This window comes from Lycium ferocissimum, unplaced genomic scaffold (genome assembly GCF_029784015.1).
Source record: "Lycium ferocissimum isolate CSIRO_LF1 unplaced genomic scaffold, AGI_CSIRO_Lferr_CH_V1 ctg781, whole genome shotgun sequence".
NCBI lineage: Eukaryota > Viridiplantae > Streptophyta > Magnoliopsida > Solanales > Solanaceae > Lycium > Lycium ferocissimum.
This window is the reverse complement of record NW_026726955.1, coordinates 11948-27317: the sequence shown is the minus strand read 5'-3', so window position 1 is coordinate 27317 and position 15370 is coordinate 11948. Positions and strand designations below refer to the sequence as shown.

Genomic DNA, 15370 nt, shown 5'->3' with positions numbered 1-15370 from the left:
CGTGGGCAACACAGGACTTTCTATATAATTTTGGTTCTTTCAAATGGAAAAGTCGTGCAACTTAGCAACCTTCTTTGGAAATTAAATAGCAACGAAGTGTACTGCAATGGCACTACAATTTGAGGCAGCAAAGTGTAGTTTTTCTCAAGAAAAATACGGGTGTTGGGCACCATTTTGATCTCGTTGTTCGTGTTGTCGTGTTATTGGATTCGGACTTTCTTCGTATTAAAGTAAGGTGGAAGAAGATTATTTCTTGGAATATAAGGTAAGAATTCTCCTCTATTAGATATATTTAAATTCGTCCAGGTCATAGTTAAATTATGACATGGGAAATACGAAAATTATGCCGAAAATCAGATAAATTATCATTGTTACCATGTGGACTGTTTGGTGGTTGTTATAAATTGTTTGGTGTACTGGAATATCGGGGAATTGGCTGTAGTTGTTGTTATTAGTATATTATGAATATACAGAAATAAAGAAGTGTGTACAAACATTGACATCCGGATGTATATTGGACTGTTTTGGAAGTAAATTAAGAATGGATTTAATTCTAGTTTGATATGAAATTTTGGTATTGTTGTTGTTGGTATTTTGATTGATGTTTGGCTAAGTTGGAATTTCGAGGATTGTTAAGTTTACAGGGGAAATGCTGCCCAATTTTCTCTAGAATTTACGACGCGTTTTTATAATCGATTAACTAATGTTAATACAAATTCTCCCGTGAAGGTAACGACGTGACATTAGGGGAGGGCAAGTGAACGATAACATAGCTAAACGACAAAGGTATGTGAGGCTAGTCCTTTCTTTCCAATGGCATGAATCCCATAGTATAAGTTCTTTTACTCTTCATGAGTTCATGTATTCCAAGAAGCTAAAAGCCTAGATCCATAAATGTCTATATAAGATAAGAGATATGATGTAATGATGCCATATTGATAATGATGCTATTTATTGCTTACACTCACCTTATGTACTAATTCCTTCAAGGTGAGTGCGTAATGTCAATAATTGCTCCATAATGAAATCGGGAATCACGACCTTACGTCACCCCGATAGAGTATAGTTGATCTTGAGTCTTATGCATGTACTATGATAAGCATATTATTACAAGTATTTTATGATGAGCATGTCATGATCATATTACACCGCACCTAGTTGGCCGGGCAATACCGCTTTCGGCGGGCGGCTTATACACCATGGCCGAGACGCGATAGGCGGACACCACTAGTGGGCGGCATGAGATGATACCCCGGACGCGGGAGGCCTGGACGCGGGCTAATGTTATTGATTATCACACCGTACCTATATGGTCGGGCAGTTTATATACATATGTGTTATGCATACATGAGATGATGAGTATGGAAGTAAGTCAGCATGCAATATGTCTCTATGATTCACAATTAGTTACAGATTATACCTTTTTTTTATTGATGCCTCCCTATTTCATTGATGTATTATTATTGATTATGCCTCTCATACTCAGTACAATATTCGTACTGACGTCCGTTTTCTTTGGACGCTGTGTTCATGCCCACAGGTAGACAGGGAGGTGAGCTTGATCCAGATCCCTAGTAGCTGTCAGCTAGTTGAGAGCACTCCATTGTCCGGAGGTGCTTATGATTACTCTTTTGTTATATTTGTACATTTTGGGCACGACGGAGTCTTGTTCCGTCTACATGTGTAGTACTCCAGTAGAGGCTCGTGGATGCGCAGTGTGGGTAGTATGGTCTCACAGTTCCATGTATATGTGTATTATTATTTTGATAGCCTACGGGCCTATGTTTATGGGAGTATGATTCCTACTATGATTTGTATATGATTATAATAAAAAAAGAGCATAATGAGAATAGTAAGCAGCAGAATAAGCGGTGCTCGGTGGTTAGCCCCGGGTACGCGTCGCGGCCCTTAGTCGGGTCGTGACAGAAGCGTCCACATGCTCACCCCGACATACTCGAATCAGCAGCCTCAAACTCTCAGCCACGAGGGGTAGACGTCGATCCCACCTGATACTCTGAATTCATAAACGAAGGCAACAAGTGCAGTTCAGTACAAACAACGCGTAGTGGTAGGTATCATAGGCTGACTAAGATTAGCTAACATATACCATGACAATAAAGAAAGATAAACATGTAAATCAACAAGGTATGAGTCGACACAAGCCAGTAACCAAGTATAAGTCATCACCTATATTATAGCATCTAAACCCAATTGTGCCAAGTCTTAGTAAATCCAATTTGAATCCGTATATCACAACAATATCACAAGAAGTCAAAGGTACAATGCAATGCAATAATGTTTGAACTATGGATGCAATGCATATGCACCGATACACATGTACTCCGATGATGGAACATCACATCTCGGCAAAGACAACCTATGGGGGACCCGCGAAGTCCATGTACCAATCCTCATGCTTTTGGAAAATACCTTGGCAATTGCTACCAAAGACTCATACCTCGATTCCAGGATAAACATCGGACATCGGTCCTCACGTCACTCTCATCCAACTGAGCCCAGCTCATAACAGTGTTTCCTTGTATATCATCAATGTATCAACAGTATATCATAAAGGATGAGAATGCGTGCAATGTATGAGTTCAATGTCAATAATCAAATCAATCTCAACAGTACCACACATGGGCACACCAACAATATCAATAAAAGGCTACACAATAAGCCATAATAGAGTCACAATCCTCGTCTCAAAATAGCAGCAAGTAAAGTGCTACAATATCAACATCAAGATATATCACTAGTCGCCAATATCTACTATCTCCACATGGCAACGAGCCAACAACAAATAGAACAAGATAAGTAATGACACAACAGGGTGGGCAGCCCAAATGATTCAACAAGGCCCAACCTAAGGCAATATCCAACGCAACTTCATACCCAAAGTCTTACATGCATTCTCCGATAATATCGCCTAAATATAGCTTTACTAATTGAAGTCTCACCATGGTGTAAACCGCAACCTACCTGGAAGGCCGAATAGCAAAGTCACCAAAATCAAACCTTTGTCTTCCCTTTCCTTTGAGCCTCGAGATAAAGAAAGTCAAAACATATTCGAATCATGAAATTAGAATCAAGAATAACATCATTCAAATCCTACTTCTATTCAAGACCCAAATCCTAACCTATGGAATGGGTTCTATGAACTAGAAGGACGAAATTAGGAATCTATAGGCCTCAACATGAAATTATTGTTCTAGGTGACCAATTCCCATCAATAATAAGCTAGGAGAACTAACAAAATGCTTAAATTCGGATTCTAGGCAAAACCCCCAAATTTGGGTATGAACCCTAACTTCCAATCCGATAAATTCGCCACTAATTTGGAAGAATTCATGCAATAATAGATTCTAGTCATCAATTCAATGCATAATAAAGCTAACCCAATCAAAAAAATAAAGATTACAAAGCCTTGAAGAAGAACTCATTGAACCCTCCTTTAATTTTTAAACTCTTAGTGAACAAACATGTTAATGGAATCCTAAGTTGATTATGGAAAATGGAATAGCAAAGAAGATAGAAGGACTTACCACCAAGATTTTCCCCTTAGAATCACCTTAAAATGCACCAATAACTCTAAAGTCAAAATAATAAAGAACGAGGGACTTAGGGCTTTTGATACTCATTTAATGAAATAATCTGCCCGATACCGCTTCTGCGACAACGGGACCGCTGCGATTACCACTCAGACCGCCACAGCGGTCAGCCAACATTTGCACTTGACTACTGTTGCGGCAAGTCCACCGCTATAGCCGTGCCGCTGCTGCGGTAATGGTGCCGCTATGGCGGGACCAGAACCAGAAACTCCCAAAGTCACAATCTCGACCCGAAATCCCAACTATCATCCGAGGCTATCTGTTCACATACCATATATATAGGTACACATAAAAACACGCTACAAACGCACCCGTGGGCTCGAAATTCCCAACGGAGGCCTCGTTGACTGAGTCAACCCTCGATACCTCAAATCTAACTTCCCAACCCAAGTCCTAAAATGAACCCGATTGCATTGGGAACCGAACCAAATATACGAAGAAGTTCTAAATGACCATCCGAACCTCTCAAAGTCTACAGATTCTCCAAAAAGGTCCGTTTACTCAAAAGTCAACTTTGAGTCAACTCTTTTTCGCTTTAAGCCTAAATTTCCCAAAAAGTCGCCAGAATCATATCCAAACACCTTGAGAAGTGTGTCAACGGTCCCCTTGAGTCAAATGTTAGCTACACAAGCTCGGGAAAGGGTCAAAAGTACCAAAAATACTATAACGACCAAACGGGACATTACATCAGATACCAATTAAATTATCGCTCATCCTCGAGCGAAGAAGGGAAAAGAACGGAAAGGTACCTGAATCAGCAAATAACTGAGGATATTGGCTACGCATGTCGAACTTAATCTCCCAAGTGGCCTCCTCAATAGGACGATGCTTCCATCGCACCTTCACAGAATCTATCTCCTTAGACCTTAACTTTTGAACCTCCCTATCAAAAATCGCAGTAGGCTCCTCCTCATAAGTCAAATTCTTTTCAAGAAATACCGAGTCCCAATGAACAATATAAGTGCCATCGATATGATACTTCTTCAAAGATAGACACATGAAAAACTGGATGAACTCCTGCTAAGCCTGGTGGCAAGGCCAACTCATAAGCAATATCGCCCATACGGTCAAGAATCTCAAATGGCCCAAGATACCTTAGACTTAACTTACCTCTCTTCCCAAATCTCATAACACCCTTCATGGGTGAAATCTTCAATAGAACCTAATCACCAACAGCAAACTCTAAATCTCGGACCTTCCGGTCTGCATACATCTTCTATCGACTCTGAGCTGCCACGAGCTTGGCTTGAATGACCCTCACCTTCTCTAGAGACTCTCTCAAAAGATCCGTACCCGAAGGTCGAACCTAAAATGCATCAAACCAACCAACCGAAGATCTATATCTTCTACCATACAAAGCCTCAAAAGGCGCCATGTCGATACTCCGTGATAACTGTTGTTATACACAAACTCTGCCAATGGAAAGAACTGATCCCAATGACCACCAAAGTCTATAACGCATGCTCTCCACATATCCTCGAGCACCTAAATGGTCCGCTCAGACTGCCCATTGGTTTGGGGGTGGAAAGCTGTACCAAGATCCACTCGGCTACCCAACTCATCATGAAACACTCTCCAGAAATGAGAAGTGAAGATAGTACCCCCGATAGATATGATAGAAATAGGAACCCCATGCAATCTCAAAATATCACGAATGTATGACTTGGCTAACCTCTCCGCAGATTAAGAAACCTGAACTGGATGAAATGAATGGACTTAGTCAACCGATAAACTATCACCCAAATCGAATCAAACTTACCCAGGGTCTTCGAAAGACCCACAACGAAATCCATGGCAATCCTCTCCCACTTCCACTCGGGAAGGGGCATCCTCTGAAGTACACCACCAGGTAGCTGGTGCTCATACTTAACTCGCTGACAATTACCATACTTAGCCACGAAATCAGCTATATCCCTCTTCATACGACGCCACCAATAGTGCTGCCTGAAGTCCCGATACATCTTAGTCGCCCCGAAAGAATGGAATATCTAAAGCTATGGGCCTCAGTCAAAATCAACGGAATCAAGTCACCAACACGAGGAACGCACACTCACCCCTTAATCCTCAAAATGCCCTCAAAATTAACCATGGCCTCCATGGCCTCACCGCTCAGAACCCTATCTCGAATCTTGTTCAACTGAGTATCCTCAAACTGATGAGTCGTGATCTGATCTAATAAGGACGACCTCACCTCCGCACAAGGTAACACTCCGCCTGGGGCTGAAATATCAAGACGAACGAAATTGTTGGCTGGAGTCTAAACCTCCATGGCCAACGGACGCTTGAAAACAACCAAATAGGCTAAAATCCCCATTCTCGAGGCCTTGCAACTCAAGGCATCAGCAACAACATTGGCTTTCCCTATATTATAAAGAATAAAGATGTCATAGACCTTCAGGAGCTCCATCTATCGACTCTGCCTAGAATTAAGATCTCTCTGGGTAAACACGTGTTGAAGGCTACGGTGATCGGTGAAAACCTCACAATGGACACCATACAAGTAATGCCTCTAGATCTTCAAAGCGAAGACCACAACCAATAACTCCAAATCATAGGTAGGATAATTCCTCTCATGGATCTTCAACTGACGGGAAGCATAGGATTTAACTCTATTCTCCTGCATCAAGACAGCACCCAAACCCACATGAGATGCATCACAATAAACTGAGAAATCCTTACCCTCCACGGGCAATGCTAGAATCGAGGCTGAAGTCAAAAGAGTCTTGAGCTTTTGAAAACTCTCCTTACAATTATCGGACCACTGGAAGGAAGTATCCTTCTGAGTCAATCTAATCAAAGACGAAGCAATAGAAGTAAAAATCTTCACGAATCGGCGGTAGTAGCTGGCCAAACCCACGAAAATATAAATATCGATCACAGTAGTGGGCCTCACCCAATCCCTCACAGTCTCAATCTTCTGAGGATCAACCATGATCCTGTCCTTAGACACAACGTGGCCCAAGAATGCCACAGACTCCAACCAAAACTCGCACTTCAAAACTTAGCAAACAAGCAATTTTTCTTCAATAACCCAAGTATAGTGCGAAAATAGCTCTCATGCTCCTATCTACTCTTGGAATACACCAAGATATCATCAAAAAACACAATCACAAAGGAGTTAAGGAATGGCCTAAAGATGCCATTCATCAAAGTCATTAATGCAATCGGGGCATTGGTAAGCCCAAATGACATCACCAGAAACTCATAATATCCATATCTCTTCTAAAAAGTTATTTTTGGAATATCCACAGCCCTGATCTTCAGCTGATGGTAGCCTGAATGCAAGTTAATCTTCGAGAACACTAAAGCACCCTAAAGCTAGTCAAATAAATCATCAATACTAGCCATAGGACACTTGTTCTGAATAGTAACCCTGTTCAGCTGGCGATAATCAATGCACATCTTCATAGATTCATCTTTCTTCTTTACTAACAACACAGGAGGACCCCAAGGAGAGACACTCGGTCTAATGAATCCCTTGCTCAATAATTCCTGCAATTGCTCCTTAAGCTCTCTTAACTCGGTAGGTGCCATCCGATATGGCAGAATAGAAATAGGGCGAGTGCCGGGATCTAAGTCAATACATAAGTCAATGTCGCGATCGGGTGGCATACCCGCCAAATCAGTCGAGAATACCTCCACGAACTCGTTCACAATGGGAATGGACTCAAGGGGTGGAGATGCAAGAGTAGTGTCATGCACATGAGACAGATATGTCACACACATGAGCCAGATAAGGTAAACACCCCTTGTTGACTAATTTTTTTGCCTGAATGAAGGAAATAATCTTCTTCAGAGTGGGCTAGGAGTACCCCTCAACTCAAGTCTAGAAATGCCCGGCATGGCTAAAGTAACTGTCTTGGCATGACAGTCCAAGATCGCATGATAACGAGAAAGCCAGGTCATACCTAAAATAATATCAAAATTCACCATATCAAGAATCATCAAATTTACCCAAGTGTCATAACCCATAAAAGTAACCAAACACGACCGATAAACTCGATTAACTATAACAGAATCTTTGACCGGAGTAGACAACCGATAAACTCGACCAACCACAACAGAATCTTTATCCGGAGTAGACACATGAATAGGTACAATTATGTTATCACAAGGATAATCCCAATCAACGGCATAATATGCAGACACATACAAATAAGTGGATCCAGGATCAAATAATACAGATGCTGCTCTATGTTGGATAGAAACGATACCTGCAATGACAGCATTTGAGGCATCTACCTCGAGTCTACCTAGGAATGAATAACACTGGGCCCCATCACGACCAGACTGTGGTCCACCTCTCGAACTCTGGGATCCACATCTACCAACCTAGGATCCATCTCTAGAAACCAAAGGAACCACCACCGCCTGACTGAGCACCACCCCTCTTAGAAGCACCACCTCGGCTACCTGAAGATACCGGAGTCCTCTGGAATTGATGACCCTGCCTGGGTCGTGGACACTCTCTAGCAAAAAGATCGGGCTCTCAACACAAAAATCACGCCTTAGAAGGCCTGATAGACTGAAGCTGAAGACCCAGCCAAAACAACTCTGTCTGCTGGTTGAGAGAACAAGCTCTCAGGAGCTCTCTGCCTGGGTGGCCCACTAGAGGAAGCCTGCAAAGCTGAATGCAAAGGGCGGCCGAAATAGGGTTGATATGGCCTAGAAAATTGATCGAAATCCCTTGAGTTGGAACCACCATAACTCCCAAACTGTCGTGGCTTCTTCTCACTAACTCCCCTAAATGCGCAAGGCCTTAGCGGCCTCAACCAATGACGTATGCTCAACTATGGACTGGAAGGAAGCACTCATGGCCTTAAGCTGAAGACATAGAATCTGAAGAGAGCCAACGAGCCCACCAACAAAGCGTCAAATCCTATCAGGCTCTGTAAGAATCAGGGGAGCTGAATAACGGGTCAAATACAGATAGCGAGTCAGATCGATATCAACAGATAGTCCTCTCTAGTGCAGGTGGAGAAACTCATCCCTACACGTCTCTCTCAAAGCTCGGGGTATATACTTCTCAAGGAAGGCCCTATAGAACTATGTCCAAGTCAGTGGAGAAGAACCCTCAGGTCTGCAAGCAACAAAATACCTCCACCAAGTCTTCGCGTCCCCGCGAAACTGGTACGACATATAATCAATCCCATAGGACTCAACAATCCCCATCTGGTGCAATAACTCATGCATGTCCAAGATGAACTCATACGCATCCTCTCCAGAAGTACCCCACGAATCTCGGCAGCTCTAACTTCCTAAACCTCCCAACTAGATCCTGATCAGTCAAGGTTATAATAAGGCCCGCCACAGGTCTAAGATCATCTCCTGGGGCTGGCACTTCATCCATCCATGGCGCCATAGCCACAGCAAGGTGCGCTGTACAAGTCGGTCTCTGCTCAGGGGTCTACGCCCCAACTCTAGTCTGCGATACTCCGCCCGGAGAAGTAACACCAAAGGGAAGCCTGCTGGGCATCCAACTGGAGTAGAACGTGAGACATAGTATCCTGCATCATCTGCTCTGAAGTGGCCTCGGGGTGTGCCCGTGGTGGAGTCGCATCATCCTCGGCGGCCTGGTCTTGAACTTATTAAACCTCAGGCTCTGGAGATGGAGATCTCTCACGCCGCTGCCCTACCGCAGGAGCCTTGCCCCTGACTGGGGCAGCCCTGCGGCCTCTAGCTCGATTGCGTCCTGTAGCTGTCGCTCTCCCCTTGAGCCAGCTGTAGCTGTGGGCTCCGGCACCTGGTCTCGGGCTATCGTAGTTTGAGTCCTTACTATCTATAAGAGAAGAGATAAGAGTTAGATAAATACGGAGCTCATCGTGCCGATCCACGAGACTCTACAAGACACGCTCTTATATTATAGACCGGGTAACCTGTGGCTCTGATACTAATTTTTCACGACCCAATTTCAGAAGTTACCCGGGCACCTACATCTCTCACCTCGATAGGCGAACTCTTAACCCAACATTCAATAAAAATAGTATAAATATTGGAAGAAGATAAATTAATGTAAGTCTGACATATAGGTATATAATAAAAGTGGAAGTACATAAAAAACTACCCCAGTATCTGGTCTGTTTATACAAGAACATCTAACTAAAATCTATAAATCTGGAAGTAGTAATAATACATAAATGGTCATAAATATGTCTCAGAATTGCAAAAATAAGACATAATACAGGAAGAGTCCTCAGGTAGCGAAGCGTCCACATGCTCACCCCGACAGACTTGAAGCAGCAACCTCAAACTTTCAGACGTCGATCCCACCTGATACTCTGCATTCATAAAAGAATGCAGTAAGTGCAGGTCAGTACAAACAACACGTACTGGTAGGTAGCATAGGCTGACTAAGATTATCTAATTTATACCAAGATAATAAAGTAAGATAAATAGGTAAATCAACAAAGTATGAGTCGACACGAGCCAGTAACCAAGTACAAGTCATTACCTATGTTATAGCATCTAAACCTAACTATGACAAGTCTCAGTAAATCCAATTCGAATCAGTATATCATAATAATATCACAAGAATATCACAAGAAGCCAAAGGTACAATGCAATGCAATAATGTATGAAATATGGATGCAATGCATATGCACCGTAACCTACCTGGAAGGTCGAACAGCAAAGTCTCTAAAATCAAACCTTTGTCATCCTTTTCCTTTGAGCCTCGAGATAAAGAAATTCTAAACATATTTGAATCATGACATTAGACTCAAGAATAACATCATTCAAACCTTACTTCCATTCAAGACCCAAATCCCCAACCTATGGAATGGGTTCTATGAACTAGAAGGACGAACATAGGACTCAACAGGCCTCAACATTGAATTAATGTTCTAGGTGATCAATTCGCATCAATAATAAGCTAGGAGAACTAACTAAATGCTTAAATTTGGATTCTTGGCAAAACCCCCAAATTTGGGTATGAACCCTAACTTCCAATCCCATAAATTAGCCACTAATTTAGAAGAATTCATGCAATAATAGATTCTAGTCATCAATTCCATGCTTAATAAAGCTAACCCAATCAATAAATCAAGATCACAAAGCCTAGAAGAGGAACTCATTGAACCCTCTTCTAATTCTTAAACTCTTAGTGAACTAGCATGGTAATGGAATCCTAAGATGATTATGGAAAATTGAATAGCAAAGAAGGTAGAAGGACTTACCACCAAGATTTTCCCCCAAGAATCACCTTGAAATGCTCCTAATAACTCTAAAGTCGAAATAATAAAGAACGAGGGACTTTGGGCTTTAAATACTCATTTAATGAAATACTCTGCTCGATATCGCTTCTCCGACAACGGGACTGCTGCGGCAGTCCAGCTTCGAAGACCACTCAGACCGCCACGGCGGTCAGCCAACATTTGAACTTGGCCACTGTTGCGGCAAGTCCACCGCTATAGTGGTGCCACTGCTGCGGTAATGGTACCGCTATAGCGGGAACTAGAACCAAAAATTCCCAAAGTCACAATCTCGACCTGAAATTCAGACTATCACCCGAGGCCATCTGCTCACATACCGTATATGTAGGCACACATAAAACATACTACAAACGCACTCGTGGCCTCAAAATTCCCAATGGAGGCCTCATTGACCGAGTCAACCCCCGATACCTCAAATCCAACTTTCCAACCCAAGTCCCAAAATGATCCCTAATATGCGAACAAGTTCTAAATGACCATCCGGACCTCTCGAAATCGACGAATTCCCAAAAAAGGTCTGTTTACCCCAAAGTCAACTTTGAGTCAACTCTTTTTGCTTTAAGCCGAAATTTCTCAAAAAGTCGCTCGAACCATATCCAAACACCTCGAAAAGCATGTCAACGGTCCCCTCGGGTCAAATGTGAGCTACACAAGCTCGAGGAAGGGTCAAAAGTACTGGAAAAAAATTAACGACCAAATGGGTCGTTATAATAACATTAAAGCTCCACAGATCGGTTAACACAAAACCTTTTCTTAGTCAGTCAATGACGCACACGTATGGTTTGTGTAGTAGTTGGATTCTTACCTTATTGAATCTTCTTCTAATACGTATAGAAGGATTACTAATCCTTGCAAATATGGAAAGGAATCTTTCATACTTGACTGCCAAGTTCTTTCCATAATTCTGCAAATCCTAGTTGCTATAGGACTTGCCCTGGAACATGTTCACAAACCTGTTTCATCCAGCTGGTTCATCTGCCTCTGAATCTTTGCACTATCTGAGAGAGAACATGTTCTTATACCTGTACCACCAATCTCTTTCATTCTTCATCTGTAGTTGAACTGCTTCTGAGATCTCTGCTGGAACATGTTGACAGACCTGTTTCATATAACTGTAAGCTCTATGTCTGCAACTGGTCAACTTCACCTCTAATCACTTTAAGCTTTTCTTCATATGATGTCTTCGATTCTAGGTTATTCATCCACTGCACCTGATGACCTGTGTTCATTCCTCCTTCTGTATATGATGACTCGTTGGTATAGAACTTGTTTTGCATACTTGTTCTATTTCTTCAATGAACTGCTTCTTTCCCTGAGTCATCTACTCTCCCTTTTATACCCCTTTCAATTGTCTTGTTCATTAAATCATTTATATTGCATACTGAACATCTCTGTAGGCTAGGTTACTTCTTTCTCTGTGTTGTATTGCTTGCAGCTATTTCTGCCATCGATCAGGTCTTTGCTACTAGTTCCATGTGCATTGCATTCTTGCTCATTCAGACATTGCACAGTGTTTGGATTACTATTTCAATTGGCCATAGGTATAGCCTGGTTTGTCATTTTCATGGTCAATCATTGTTCATGTTAAACCCCGTGTCATCAAAGAAGCACTAATCAAATTTGAAACATAAGTACGTTGAGTTATGGTTAAGTAAAACCACTTTGGAATATAAGGAGCAAGCATTATTAAGTATATGTAATGAGTAAAGGATGTATATAAGGTATACCGGAAGGTTTTACAAGGAAATGAGTGGAAGAAAAGGACTAGTACGACTTTTGAGAAAGAATGGGTAAAGTTTCTGGAGAAAATTTGGGTCCAACTTGAGGGAAGAATATCTCTTAGCATATGAAGTGTTTTAAGGTGTATCAAAAGTCTAAAATGAAGTTCGTCGAGTCTAGTTTCCAATGCAACAAACCGCTCATCGATAGGACATCGGAGTAGAGAATTATGGACGTTACAAGTTCTGCTGACAGAGCAGAAACGCATGCTAAAGTAAACTGCTACAGTGACCCGGCCCCGAATTTGACCCCCTATATAAAGGGTAAAACCCCTTTGTTTCACCAGATATTTTCCCAAAAACTCAGAAAAACAGTTGAGGGTGTGAGAATATTAAGAATTGAGCGATTTTCAAATGGCAGAGTATTAGTTTAGGTGCGGATAGCGCACAGTGGTGATTGCGGTATCGTTTGGCAGTGGATTTTGGTTTGGATTCTAGGCGAACACCGAAGATATTTTTGTTTTAGTAAGAAAAGGTATGAATCTCTCCCTATTGATATTGCTCTAGGTTTATTTACGGAGATAGAGCGATTAAATGGTAGTATAATGAAGTAGTTGTTTGAAAAATCGGATAAGCATCATATGGGATGTCTTATGGAGTATTTGGACATTGATGGTAATGTTCTTGATGATAGTATTATGGTTGTTGTTGTTGGTTGTTGGTATTGTGATTTCGGGCTAGGGATATAAATAGGGGGATGCTGCCGAAATTTCGGCAGATTCTAGAAAGAGTTAATTTAAAGGCTTAAGATAAGAATTTGATAACGAGCCTAACAATAGTATGAATTCCCTTGACTAAAGATTTGCGGGTTCGAGAAGTAGAAGTTGGACGACTAGATAAGATTCATGGTATGTAAAGTTATCCCTTCTTTCTTTTTGGCATGAATTACATAAAATGAGCAAACGGCGAACATACATGACTCCAATAAACTCTAGTTCTCAGTGGTACTTGACATGACAGTTGTCTTTGATTCTCAAGTGTTGGTTCATTCTAATTATTCTCTTGAGTCCCAAATGATAGTTCATTTTGTACATGATTGCTCCTATTACTCGTGCACAGTTTCATTGCGTTGTTCACCGAGTCCCTCACTAGAGGGCCGCGTACATATTATATTTCACTCAGTCCCTCACTAGAGGGCCAGGTACGTATTATATTTCACCGAGTCCCTCACTAGAGGGCCGGATACGTATTATGTTTCACCAAGTCCCTTACTAGAGGGCCGGGTACGTATTATATTTCACCCAGTCCCTCACTAGAGGGCCGGGAACGTATTATATTTCACCGAGTCCCATAATAGGCCGGGTACGGTATATATGTATATGACTTCATTCACCGAGTCCCTTGATGGGCTGGGTATGGTATATTATATATATGCATGACTCTCAACATAAGGTACATCTACTTTGGTATTCCGGGATTATCATACTTATTTCCTGTCATCTTTCCACTCAGTCATGATCTTCATTGCTGCGCTTCACGCTTTACATATTCAGTACATTTTACGTACTGACCCCCTTTCTTCGGGGGCTGCGTTTCACACCCGCAGGTACAGATTCTTAGTTGGTGATCCTCCGGCTTAGGACTTCTGCTCAGCTGCTTGGAGAGCTCCATTGTTCCGGAGCTTGAGTCATTTTGGTACATATCCTTTTGACATAGACTTTGTTATACTCTTAGAGGTCTGTAGACACATGTGGGTTGTGTATATATGGTTTGGTCTGCTATACAGATGTAGTTCATTTTGGATATTCCCGCGTATAGTGGCAGCCTTGTCGGCTTGCATATTTTGTGATGTTTGGTTAACTGTGACTCTTTAGGAGATAGGTTTATTCTGGTATATGGCATTATGAGTTTACAGCATGCTTTTGCAAATTTCCATGTTGTCCTTAGTGTTATATCCCGTATTTTGTACATCGGGACAATCTGGGTTAACCATGATAAGTTAGGGACAAGACTATTCCGGGATACAAAGTCGAGACTTTTAACTACGATTTTGTTTTAAGACATAAGTTGCTTGTGATTTTGTTGGCATGGAACATTTAGGAAAATGTGGGGTTAAAATGAATACTTGGAAGTTGAAAATTCATGAAAAATAAGGCCATGTGGCCGGCCACATGGGTGTGGGCCAAGGGTCACATGGAACCCTATTATATGCATAAAAGATGACCAAGTCAAATGTGTTTATCATGTTCTTCAACACTTAGAAAAAATCTAGAAACTTGGAGAAAAAAAAAAAGAGCAAGGCATTCGGCCATGGAGATGGAAAATTGAAGTCCAAAAATAGCCATCAAAAAAATTGTTTCTTCTAGCAAATCAACTAATTGGAGGTCCCTTGTTAGCGTGGAGTTGTTGTTGGAGTCAATAAACTACTTGTTTTCATCCCTTGCAAACCCTAGCTAGTTGTGAAGTTGAAGGGAAAAGATAAGATTTAATCTTGTTTTTATATTTTATGGGTGGTTTTTGTGTGTTGTAGTATGTGAATATGGATGAAATTCATGAAAAATTTCATGTTGGAGTTGAGCCGTGAACATGGGGTATTTGTGCATGGCTTGTAGCCGTGCATATGTAATGTTGTGTAGGAGTGATGGATTAAATTCTATTTAGCATGTTTGGTTATTGTAGTGTGTTGAAATGAATGAAAATTATGAAGTTTGTATGTGGGTGTGTTGGCCGAATATAGCCTCTCATGTATGGCAAAGAATGAATTAATTTTCTTTAGTGTTTTGATTGTTGTCGTGGTGAATTCCATGCTTATAATGAGGATTTAATGACT

General features: G+C 41.6%; 1 protein-coding gene across 2 annotated transcripts in view; it reads left to right on the top strand.

Moving 5' to 3' along the window:
• LOC132045752 (uncharacterized) overlaps window positions 1–1734 on the top strand; it is a 61734-nt gene extending 60000 nt beyond the window's left edge. Inside the window, exons 5-6 of one of the 2 annotated variants that reach the window (XM_059436337.1) lie at window positions 730–786; window positions 1541–1734. In XM_059436337.1, coding sequence (XP_059292320.1) covers window positions 730–761 — 32 coding nt within the window. In that variant the 3' untranslated portion in view covers window positions 762–786; window positions 1541–1734. Of the gene's footprint in view, window positions 1–729; window positions 800–1540 lie in introns of both variants that reach the window. The other variant, XM_059436338.1, reaches the window with a different exon arrangement.
• Window positions 1735–15370: the final 13636 nt, after the last annotated feature.